General features: G+C 31.0%; 2 protein-coding genes and 1 long non-coding RNA gene across 3 annotated transcripts; 2 read left to right on the forward strand and 1 right to left on the reverse strand.

Annotated features, from left to right (window-relative positions):
* The first annotated feature begins 142 nt into the window (after positions 1-142).
* LOC113378136 lies at positions 143-1,441 on the forward strand. The gene is made up of 6 exons (XR_003367145.1): positions 143-522; positions 587-706; positions 790-827; positions 906-1,018; positions 1,093-1,248; positions 1,324-1,441. It is a non-coding gene; the product is annotated as an uncharacterized LOC113378136 (long non-coding RNA).
* Positions 1,442-3,265: 1,824 nt separating this feature from the next.
* LOC113377996 (DNA-binding protein RFXANK-like) lies at positions 3,266-5,828 on the forward strand. Its single transcript, XM_026618482.1, has 3 exons — positions 3,266-3,850; positions 4,094-4,241; positions 5,559-5,828. The coding sequence occupies exons 1-3, from the start codon at positions 3,377-3,379 to the stop codon at positions 5,603-5,605; spliced, it is 669 nt and encodes a 222-aa protein (XP_026474267.1). The 5' UTR covers positions 3,266-3,376; the 3' UTR covers positions 5,606-5,828.
* Positions 5,829-5,923: 95 nt separating this feature from the next.
* LOC113377995 (tonsoku-like protein) lies at positions 5,924-11,923 on the reverse strand. The gene is made up of 12 exons (XM_026618481.1): positions 11,803-11,923; positions 11,476-11,733; positions 11,150-11,315; positions 10,757-11,020; positions 10,348-10,514; positions 9,888-10,282; positions 9,566-9,788; positions 9,118-9,329; positions 8,418-8,505; positions 7,360-8,353; positions 7,038-7,213; positions 5,924-6,974 (listed from the first exon to the last, which is right to left on the reverse strand). The coding sequence occupies exons 1-12, from the start codon at positions 11,813-11,815 to the stop codon at positions 5,938-5,940; spliced, it is 3,993 nt and encodes a 1,330-aa protein (XP_026474266.1). The 5' UTR covers positions 11,816-11,923; the 3' UTR covers positions 5,924-5,937.
* Positions 11,924-11,933: the final 10 nt, after the last annotated feature.

Genomic DNA, 11,933 nt, shown 5'->3' on the forward strand with positions numbered 1-11,933 from the left:
TACCATAATGAAATACCCAGTAAACACGCGATGTGATCTTCTATAATATCGACATCGTATTATAATGCGGTTATCGAATCTACGCCACAAGAGGATTTTAAACTTGCGTGCGCTTGTGTGTGTTACAATACACACCAAAGCTCGCATTGAGTTGTCTCACGAGACATAAACACGCGCTGTCGGGGGTAATGACATCGTTGAATTTCATGTGAGATACATGTCGTGCGCTGGTGTGTGTTAGCACACATGCAAAGCATAATCAATGACGTCACACGGCGTGAAGCAAACGCGTCGTGCGCTGCGTTGTGTGCGTTGTGTGCTGGTGTGTGTGACCATACAAAGAAAGCTTTACATCAGCGCGCCGTGGCCACTGGTGGAACCGACTGTTTCTTTGACAAAATGGCGCAAAATGTCACGAATTTATCATGCATCAAGTTATATTTTCTTTAGTATAATAATTACATTCGTTTAGTTAAGCAACTTGTTTATGATAATTGTAGAAAAGTGTAGAAAAATGACACCGTAAGTATATCATATATTATTTATATAGATATGTAATTACTTCACGATTTTGAATTCCATTTAGTGCATTATATCCTGGGATGAAGAAACGTTATTTTATGTCGATTTCTTTAGATGACAAAGGAGGTAACCAAATAGCATATCTTACAAAATCTGAGGACAATAATAAGGATCGTTTATCAAGGTAAAATAATTATTTTACTAAATTAAGACATTAACATATCCATGTGTTCGACATAACCTCACTTCTTAAATCTCTTAAATTAGTCGGTTGAGAAGCGGATCGAGAATGATTGTTTGAATATGTAAGTCACTACAAATATAATAGCTATACAAATATATATAAACAGCAAACACGTATGCCATGTTCATATTTATTTCAGAAGTCGTACAAAATTGGAATGAAACGATGAACAATATACAGATCTTTAGACAGGCTCAAATAATGTATGTTTAGGAGCAACTTGAAGATAATGGAGATTTATCTTCTTAATATGTAAGTTGATTCATATATAGTTGCTGTATATATATTATTTGGTAACAAATACATTATATTTATAATTGTTTTAGAAAACCTCTAAAATTGGGAACAGTATGTCATATATGCATGAACTTGATTGATGTATTGATGTATAATGAACTGAAGATATAATGAATTCAATCAGGTTAAAAAAAATGTATGTGCAAAAGCGACTCGAAGACGATTTAGATTTGTCTCCTGAATATGTAAGTTGCTACACATATGGAGTGTATATATATTATTAGATTCAATAAAACACATTATGTTTCAAATTGTTTTAGAAAACTTCCAAGAAGTACATCATATATGAATATCCTGTATCCTCGCATTTGATGTAATGAACTGGCGATAGAATGAAATCAGTCAGTGTTAAAAATGTATGTGTAAAAGCGACTTTAAGATGATGGAGATGAGATTTGTACACTGAACATGTAGGTAGCTACACATATGGTAGCTGTATATATAATATATTATATACAGTAAATCACATTATGTTTGAATTTGTTTTAGAAAACTTCCAAAATTTGGGGCAGTATGTCATATGTGCATAATCTGTATCCTGGCATTTGATGCAATGAACTGGCGATAGAATGAAATAATGAAAAATAGGCAGGCTGTTTGATGTATAAGGAAGTGGCGATAGAATACTTATGCAACACTTCACACTTCACGCCCCAAAAATAGAATTACGTTCATTAGATATACAACAATTTTCATTAAATATACTGTTATTAATATGTTAAGATTGAATAATTTGTAAAAAGTTTTCTAGTATAGTTCATGTTAAAATTTTATAATTTCAAAACTACAATTCTAATTTGTAATATTTAAATATTGTAAAATTTCTTATTATTCACGTAAATAAATGCTTATTCGTACAGAAAAGAATATTAATTGCATTACGTCATCACTTTCAGGTGCTATTACGTCATGAGTCGCCATTTTGTATGACGTCATGACCGAATCGTTTTCATTCGCCAATGACGTCATGACTGGGGTGAACGCCTTACGTCAGACGGTCTTATCATAATAAACAAACATATGTGGGTCAACGTCGATTTTCATGTATCACGAACGCCACGTGCGCCAGAGACCGAACCTCGATAGTTGTTCGATAGTTACATAAATTTGCGGCCGTATCCATTAAATATCGAGGACAATGAATATGGGAACCGCATGTCACACGACCTAAATAAAATATTGCCACGATGTTGTGGCCATATCGCATGTTTACTGGGTATTATTGAGTATTTGAGATTACTTAAGTAATTCGTAAAAAAATGAATATTTTTTTTTAAATTATTTTCTCAAAAGCATTCGTCAACACAAGCAGAATCATTCAAAACGGATCCTCCGTTCTCTCAAAAAATCGATCGATTTCTGTTTTCTGCACTCTTTGCTCCGTATCTCCATAACGGCTGTACCTGCCTTTCCCACAAACTAGTCAGCACATCTCCCTATCAATATTAGGAAACGAATATTTTTTGAACCATTCAAATCAGTCAATCCGTGCGCCCGAAAACGTGGAAGAAAAATTGTATTCATACATACGTACACACACATTCATTATTTCTTGGGTATGCCAAAATGTTAAGAAACCTTCAAAACGTGAAGATATGTAAAAAATTTCATTTTCGATTTTCGGCCCATTACTATAACCACCCTACGGGAAGTTAATGCTCAAAAACTTTTTTGTTATGGGCATTCTTGGGTAAATGTAGACGTATATTCCAAGATTAAGGCCATTGTTTAGATTAAAATTAGATGCTAATATAATGTAAAACGTGAATATTTTGTTATAACAGCTATCGGACTACGTTTGAACAATAATTCGTGCTATTTATTCGTGACAAAATTCATTCCGAATTCATCTGTTGCAAATGTACAACATTAATGTTAAATAAAAAACTTTAATATAATTTTTATAAAAATCAATGTTTAATAAAATGAAAAGTGAACCAAAATTTGCAACAAAAGTCGATTTTATCTCATTACACGTTCGAAATATACCAACTTTTTTCTCTAATGTTCAAGAAAAATGAATGAAATTTTATTCGATTTTCTGGGACACCAAAAAAATTTACAAGTCGACATTTATTGGTCATTTTGTCATAAATTGCTCGGTTGCCTGGTTGCCTAGTGGATGGGTACCATAAAGAAAACGAACCACAGTTAAGAGAGTTACGAACTGTCCCAACAAAATCAAACGATCGAACTGTCAAATTGTGAAGAATGTTTATTATTGCAAAGCAGTATTTGAAATGCATGATTAATGTATAGGAATAACGCATATTTGTACGAGCAAACAAATTAATGGGTTGAATTCCCAATAACATGATTCCAGCTATTAAATCAGAAAATATTGATGGCGATTGTGACACAGATTCTGAAAATAATAGCATCAAAAGTGTTTTGAAATGGAAGTGGGGCTCTAGAAAAAGTGCCTTTCTGCCTTATAGGCCAGTCAGTACTGTATTAACAAATTTGCAAAGGGGTAATACTGAAGCAAAGAGCGGAGAAGAAATAAAATTCAATTTCCATGCTCGGGCTGCTCAAGGTGAGATAACAATCAAACAGATTTGCTCTGAGGGATGCGATACTGTCGATATCAATGGTTATACTAGTTTGCATTGGGCATCATATTATGGCCAAACATGTACTGTAAATATGCTCCTTCAGTATGGAGCTTCTGTAGATAAACTAGGGCCCGAAGGTGAAACAGCGCTACTTCTTGCAGCTGCTGGTGGACACTATGATACAATTAAATTACTATTAGAACATGGGGCAGATGTAAATCATTGTGATATTGTAAGTAGAGAAACATGGTCTATTATAATTATATCAAGTTAATTATTAAAGAATTATAATGCAGAAAATATTTTTCTTACATTTTTATAATGGTATTTTTTTAATACTTGTTTGGTGTAAAATGCACAAGTGCAAGTTAGCATGAGTATTTCTAAAATCATATTTTGCATCTTCTCCACTATTGTAACATTGACACAAGGTCATTGTTTATAAATAGGTAATTGAATTATTTTATATATTTAGCTTGGAAATACTGCATTGGCATATGCTGCAGCTGGTAATCACCCACATTCTTGCCATAATCTTCTTATAAAAGGTGCTGATTTAACTTTAAATAATGAAAATGATGATACCCCATACAGTTTGGCAATAAGGAAGAAATCTTATGCAGGTTACAAAAACATTTATGCATTACCATAATTGATAATCGGTTCAAGTTCTTATTAAATTTACTTTGATAGTTAATATGTTTGCAAAAGAGCTGCATTTCTATTTTAAAACAAAATACAGGGGTACCCTGCCTCACACGCATAATTCGTTCAGTAACCATGCTTGCATGTCGAATTGCTCGTATCTCAATTTTTTCCATATAAATATATTGAAATGTCATTAATTTGCTTAAGCACAATGTTTTTTTTTGACAATAAAGTAATTAAAACTTTAGGTCAAATACATATTCTGTAAAAACATAGCAAATTACTGAATATAAAATGACTAAATAATCGTTATACAAATTATTGCATTGAAAAAATTATTCAATTAGCATTATTTTTTTCTTCAACCTATTATAGTATTGCAAAAATAAGTGACGAAAAGACATGTTTCGTCAAACAGTTCTGATGCTCGACTGGTTGTATCATTTTCAGGGTGAAAATGCACCCATTTTTATCCACAAACTTTTCAACTTTTTCCCACTTTGCACAAACAAATTCACAATACTAATATAAATTGAATTAAAAATTTTAACTTTAAAATATTTTTTATGATAGTTAATTGCTACTTTACATATGAAAATTCTTGTTAACTTCCCGCAGGGTAGTTATAGTAATGGCCAGAAAATCCGCATTTTTTCGTTCACGTTTTCGGGCGCACGGATCAACCAATTTGAGTGGTTTAAAAAAGCATTCGATTCCTATTGATAGGGAGATGTGTTGATTAGTTTTTGGCAGACAGGCCCAACCATTACGGAGATAAAGAGCAAAGAGTGCAGAATTAGATAGCGAGCGAAATGATATAAACTAAGAGAACGGTGCATCCGATTTAAATGATCTAAAAGCATTTAATTTGTAATGATTGGAAGAAGTGGTGATTGGTTTTTGGCAAAGGCAGGTCCAGCCATTTTGAAGATACCAAGCTAAATGTACAAAAAATGGCAGTTTTTGAGAGAAATAAGCTCCGATTTGAATAATTCAAAAAACTTTCTGCTTGTGTTGACGGAACAATTGCTTTTGGAAAAAAAGGTTTTCTTTTCAAAAAAAAATTTTTTTGTATATTGAAAATAATTCAGATTTTAATTTTAATTCCGGTTAAAGTTCTAAAGCTCACTTATATATTTTAAGTGAATAATTTTAACTCAACTACTTTAGTAATTCAGTTTATATAATTCTTATAAATATCTCGAAATTGTGAAGGCTTGTAAGGCGGGGTACTACTGTATGTTAATATAACTTTTTAATGTTTGTCAGTTTACTTGAATCTTCATTTTCAGCCCAGAGTGTTATAGAGAATCATCTACTTGCTTTACTTTCATCTTAACCTGATTGCTAAAATTTCTGAATCACAAGAAGAATTATGTATGAAGGGGTATGTGCAGGAAAATCTCTAATGTACAGTTATTAAAGGTAAATCAGAGATATAAAAGATTAAAAATTTGAAACATCAAATAAAATAGAAATTAGATTCCATCTTATAATATTGCATTAAAAACAACACATGAAGATTATTGATAAAAGTTTTGCTGATATGTTCCGATAATTATTTAACAATACATTTGTGTTCATAGAACTTGTAAATAATTAATATAAAATATTTAATTTAATAATACAATAAAAATATAAATATTATATACACAATAAATAACGTGTTCCTTAATGTTTACTAGTGCTTAAACGCAATTCACCAAATGGTCCATGTTTAATCACAGCTTGGTCGCCCCATAATTTCATCCACATATTTATTATGATATCCATTTTGGCAACTTCCTCTATTGCATTTTTATTAACGCTCATCGAAATTTCTTCAGGAGCCAAATTATCAATATCTTCATAAACATTTGAAATGGCTAGATATTTGAGAATATCTGTACAGCCTTCTAAAAAGATGTTCTTAATGCAGGGTCTGTGTTGTAATAATCTCCTCAATGAAATTGAAGATAATTGAAAATTATTTGCTAGTGTAAATGTATGAAATTTTTTAGCTCTAATTAATGCATGAAGGATTTGATTTAAGTATGTGTCGGAAATATCACAGCCAGATAAATCTAAAGCAGTCAAATTTTTTAAGCTGCTAGCATTTAAAAAAGCAACCAGTTTATCCACTAATGTGTCGCCAGGCAATGAAGTGTTGCTTAAATTTAAATACTCGATTGTTTCACCATCTAAGTTAGAAAATATATCCTCAATACATTTATCTTGAAAGCTGTTATGGCTAATGTCAAGCCAAACTATATTATTTAAAGGTAGAACTAACTTTTTGTTAGAACCTTCAAGATCACATGATGACAACACAATTTTTTTCAATTTTAACTTTTCCAAAATGTTGGCCAAAGATTTAAAGCTTTCATTATATAGTGGGTTAAAACTAATATCTAGCTCCTCAAGTTCCTGCAGACATATCTTTTCTGATAACATTTCAGCGAAATGATATAAACTTTTATGTGTTAAACTATTTAAACTTAAATTCAGCTCTTTTAATTGCTGCATACTTGGCAATGATGTGCACAGCATTTTGATTCCAGCATCAGTTATCATATTGCCTTTTAAATTTAACACTCTTAAGCTTGCTTGGTGATTCAAGCTTCTGAATACTGGTTGAACCTGAGCAGTTGATAGCCATAAATTGGACAAGTTTAATATTTGTGTGGCTTGACATATATTTAGTAAATTTTGTAAATTGTTGTCCACAACTGAAAGAAAAAGTTGTGTGAATATCTAAATATCATTGGATTATTTTTCATTATATCACATACTGGTATTGAGCTGACTACAAGCTTCTAAATATCTTTCATGAAGAGGAGGCAAATTCCATTTCAAAATATTTGATTGTAGTTCAGGTATACCGAGAACAAGACTCAGAGGGTCATCCTGCGTTAGTATAGCTCCATCTGGCGTCATTAGAGTTAAGCATGGTTCTAATCCCACCAAGCTGAAATATTAATTATGACGGTGAATTGTTTTATTTTTAATTATTAATTGTATTTAATTATATTTAAGAAAATTAAATATTAAATGGTTTAGTGTTGAACGTGCATGTATTTTTTGAAACTTGAAAAATTAAATGGGGTTACATACTTATAATAACGTTTAGAAGTTTCTTTTGAAAGCCATGCAATATCTAATGATTGTATCAAATTTGACATGACCGGAACTACCAACACCCTGTCTGCAACTCTAACTTTTACTGGTATTGGAGGGACTACACTTTGGAGGGAATAATTTACAGATTGCTTAGTTTGAAATTGTGTTTTCATAGGTGATTGTGGTCTGATAATAGGAGTGGTCACAAAATCTGAATTATTAATCATTTCATCAATATTAGGTGATACACTTTTTTCTTTCGTAAAACCAGAATCCAGTAAAGAAATTTGATGTTTCTTGCCAGCAGCGTTTTTTTTTGCACCACCTGAATCAATGTTTTCAAGGCGTTTTTCAGTTATGGCTTCAATGGATAAGCTTTCACTTGAATAATTTGTACTTGAATTGCCTCTATTAAGTGAAACTTTCCGTCTTTTCCGTTTGTGTTGTAAATCATCCTCCAGCCAATTATCTACAACATCATTCACATCGAGCAGGGCTGATCTCTTTTTTTCATTGTCACTATTCGGAAGTGACTTAGATTCTGATGCACGATTTCGTAAATTTTTCATGATATTTTGATATTCCAAACAAGCACTATTCTCAGCTCTTAAACTATGATCTTTTGGACTTAAACTCTTTTTCTTTTCATCTTCCTCATCACTAAAATCATTAATTGCGTATCTCAAATTCACTGGAAATTTCTCATGATTCAATTTCATATTGGAGTTCTTCGTATTAAATACTTGACTTTGTACATTCTGTGCAGTATCTAACTGTTTTCCTGTTGCTGCTCTTAATTTATTATAAATGAGTTCATAATAAACTGATTCAGTTTGATCAAGATGAACACTTTCTTTCCATTTCATAAGTACATCTAAGGCCGATTGGCCATCATCTGTTAATAATTTAGCAGATGCTCCATGATTTAACAACAATTCAATAACTTGTAAATGACCATTGCTAGCAGCATCATAGAGTGGTGTAATTCCTGATAATAAAAAACTTTATGGTTATCAACCTAAAATTATCTCCTAAAATAGCAAATGTCTTACCATCGCATGCAGTGCCACCTCTGTCATTAATATGGGCTCCTGCCTCTAATAATAACTGCACTATTTCTTTATGGCCATATAAACAAGCCTATAGAATATATTCATTCATACTGTATGTATATATATATGTATATATATATATATATATATATATATATATATATATTAGGGTGGTCCTTAAAAAGGTCATTTTCGAATTTCCTTGCTCCCAGGGGCTCAAATGGTTCCAAATAGATAAAAAACGATTCCCTGAAAGTTTTAGCTCTTAATATTAACGTTTAGATAGAGCGCAATTCAATCAAAGTTTTGTATGGAAATAGCATGCAAAAATTTTCAAAAATTAAAAAAATGTTTTTTAGATGTAATTTAGCGAACAAATGAATGAATAAAACTCATTCATTTGTCGCTAAGTTACGCCTAAAACACGTTTTTTTAATTTTCAAATTTTTTACCATGCTCTTTCCATACAAACTTTGATTGAATTGCGCTCTATCTAAACGTTAATATTAAGAGCTAAAACTTTCAGAGAATTGTTTTTTATCTATTTGGAACCATTTGAGCCCCTGGGAGCAAGGAAATTCGAAAATGACCTTTTTAAGGACCACCCTAATATATATATATATATGTGTATATATATATATATATATATATATATATATATATATATATACAATTCACAAAATACAACAAGCAAACATACCTCATGTAATGGTAGCCATCCGGCATTATCGCGGATATTTACTGGATGTTTCTGATTAAGATATCTTTGGACTAAAGTGATATTTCCTGATATACAAGCAGTATGAAGCTGAGTTTCTCCTTTGTCATTTTTTTTCACAATCCATGTCCTACCTTTTTTCCGTGTGCTGTGTGCTCGATTAGTGATTTCAATTTCTTCAGGATCAGAAATACCTTAATGAAAATAATGTTTGTAGTGTTGATTGTATACATTTTACACACACACATGGCTGTATTGAGTCCGACATACCCAGGCAAAAGACCAGTCTGGGATGCATAAATGCATTTCCTTTGCTATACAAAAAACAACACAAACACACACACACACACACACATATATATATATATATATATATATATATATATATATATATATATATATATATATATATATATATATGTGTATATACCTGATAAATCTTCAATGCATATATCATCCCCTATGTTTGGAGTGTTCTCTGATAGTGAAGTATTTTCAGAATCTGAACTGTCACTAGATTCTACACGATTTCTTAAATCATCTAATTCTCTCTGAAGTTTATCAGCTTCTGCAGTTTTATTATATTGTCTTCTCAAATTAATTAGTTTTTTCATGCATAGCATTTCTAATGAATCTCGATTTAATTTCTTTGCCTATAAAACAAAGGACTATGTGTTTAAATATGTAATAACAAACTTCAACACAATGCTAGGACCACAATATGATATGGATACTTTTATTTATAATTCTACCTCTTGTCGTGCTTTATTATAAACTGCTTCAATGGTTTCATATTCTTTGTTCGAAAGTTCTAATACTTCTGAAATATTCATTAATGTATTAAATGCTTCTCTAGGGATATCTGAGCATAAATCATATTCCTTCCAGTAGTACTTTAATGCTTCATCATACTGATTATTATCTCGATAGGTTTGGTATAGACTCACATATATAGGAATTAAATCTTTGCCTTTCTCATTATTCAATTCAGCACATTCGAGCATACTCAAATAATATGTAATGGCTTTCGAGTATTTTTTAAAAAAGCAATAACCATCAGCCATTTTTTCATTCAGACTTTTCCTCATTTCATAGTTAGTATCTTTAATGCATATTAAGGCATCATCAGTGTAGCACATACTGGCAACTGAAAATTACATTAAATCAGAAATATTATCATTAATATCAGAAATATTATTTCAAGTTCCATACCTATTTTCAACTTTTTTTCAATCGTTTTTCTCTCAGTTTCATCAGGGCATTTCAATTTCCATGCTTTTATGAACATATGCTTTGCACTTTGTAGATCGTACTGCGAAATATATACTTCTGCTTTCATTGACAAAGATTCACACATTTTCAGCACTTTGTCTGTCAATCTAAAAACGGTATAACATCTACTGTAATACTATACCACTAGCAAAATAACTTCAAGCTTTTAAAGATTTTATAATACTATCTATGACTTAGCCGATACTTTAATTATGAGGCTAAGTTTGATTCAAGTGTTAAATATAAATAAAATAGTAGAACATTAACACCAATCAGTAATACCAGTTTTCAATGAAATTTAATTATTAATATATATTTTATATTGCTTATTTATTGTCACAACTCAAACCTTTCTGCAATATTTAATGACTTATTGAAAAATTGCAGTGCTTGGCAATAGTCCTGCTTTCTATGGTACAATAATGAACCTTTTGTTAAATAGCACTGATGTAGCAGTTCAAATAACTCTTGTTTTGTGCAAATTGTTATTGCTCGATCCATGAAGTCTATTGATCGCTCATAGTTTTGTAAATGTTCTAATACAACACCAAGGTTTAACAACAGCCGTGCACGCATATCCATAAGCTCATGATTAGAAATTTCTCCCTTTAAACTAATAATATGTTAGACAATTAGATACACTGAAAATATATTCAATTCATAGGTGTTTCACACACAATCATTTATATATATATATATATATATATATATATATATATATATAATTATGTACACTACACACCTCTCACACAGCAACAAACTTTTCATAAATGACTTCTCTGCCAATTTCAATTGTTGTTTCATTAAATTAGAATCATTTACACTCTGCCCATGTAATAAATGTATTCTTCCAATAGTGGCAAGGGCTCTCTGCTCTTCTATTTTATTATTTAAGTCTCGTGCTGTATCTAAAATTGTTTTCAATATTTTTACCACAAAGAATCTTATTTATTAAATTGTAAACTCAGAGCAGCACACTACAATTAATATTATATAGACCAGTAAAAAAATTACAGAACCGTGCTGAAATATAATAGAGAATACGATCAGCCAATAAAATAGACAAACCCAAATGAATTTCTTCATGTTTCAATGCTTCTGAAAATTGTGATGACAACATGTACATTTCTCCAATCATACGATGTGCTCTTGCATTTTCAAGTCGTAGCCCCAATACTGAATAAGCATTGGCTTCACATTTGTATTCTTTCAAAGCATTGTCATATTTTCCATGAGTATTGTACCAATTGCCCAAATCGTTACTTGTTTTTGCAATATTTAATTTATCGTCGGCAATTACTGCCTTTTTCTTTTTTTTAACGAGTCCTGGAAATACAATAGAATTATTTACTTTTGACATAAAAAAACAACTGTTGAAAACATTCTAAAATTTACTTTGAAATTCCATCTCTATTTTCTTTTGCAACACACTTAAATTCAAAAATTTGTACGATATTTTCGAGATTAGTCTAAAATATTTCAAAATCAAAACAAAGTCATATACATTCTATTGTAGAACTGTAGAC

Source organism: Ctenocephalides felis, unplaced genomic scaffold (assembly GCF_003426905.1).
Source record: "Ctenocephalides felis isolate EL2017-DRISC unplaced genomic scaffold, ASM342690v1 CF-g0.4_SCAFFOLD_01886, whole genome shotgun sequence".
Classification (NCBI taxonomy): Eukaryota; Metazoa; Arthropoda; class Insecta; order Siphonaptera; family Pulicidae; genus Ctenocephalides; species Ctenocephalides felis.

Bases quoted from the DNA above. Each gene is read 5' to 3' on its own strand.
- LOC113377995 (XM_026618481.1), bottom strand. The intron at 9,330-9,565 runs GTATATACACAT...ATTTTCATTAAG, and splicing joins ATGCATTGAAGATTTATCAG to GTATTTCTGATCCTGAAGAA. The intron at 8,354-8,417 runs GTAAGACATTTG...TTTTATTATCAG, and splicing joins AGGTGGCACTGCATGCGATG to GAATTACACCACTCTATGAT.
- LOC113377996 (XM_026618482.1), top strand. From the start codon at position 3,377: ATGATTCCAGCTATTAAATCAGAAAATATTGATGGCGATTGTGACACA. The intron at 3,851-4,093 runs GTAAGTAGAGAA...TTATATATTTAG, and splicing joins ATGTAAATCATTGTGATATT to CTTGGAAATACTGCATTGGC. The intron at 4,242-5,558 runs GTTACAAAAACA...CTTCATTTTCAG, and splicing joins AAGGAAGAAATCTTATGCAG to CCCAGAGTGTTATAGAGAAT.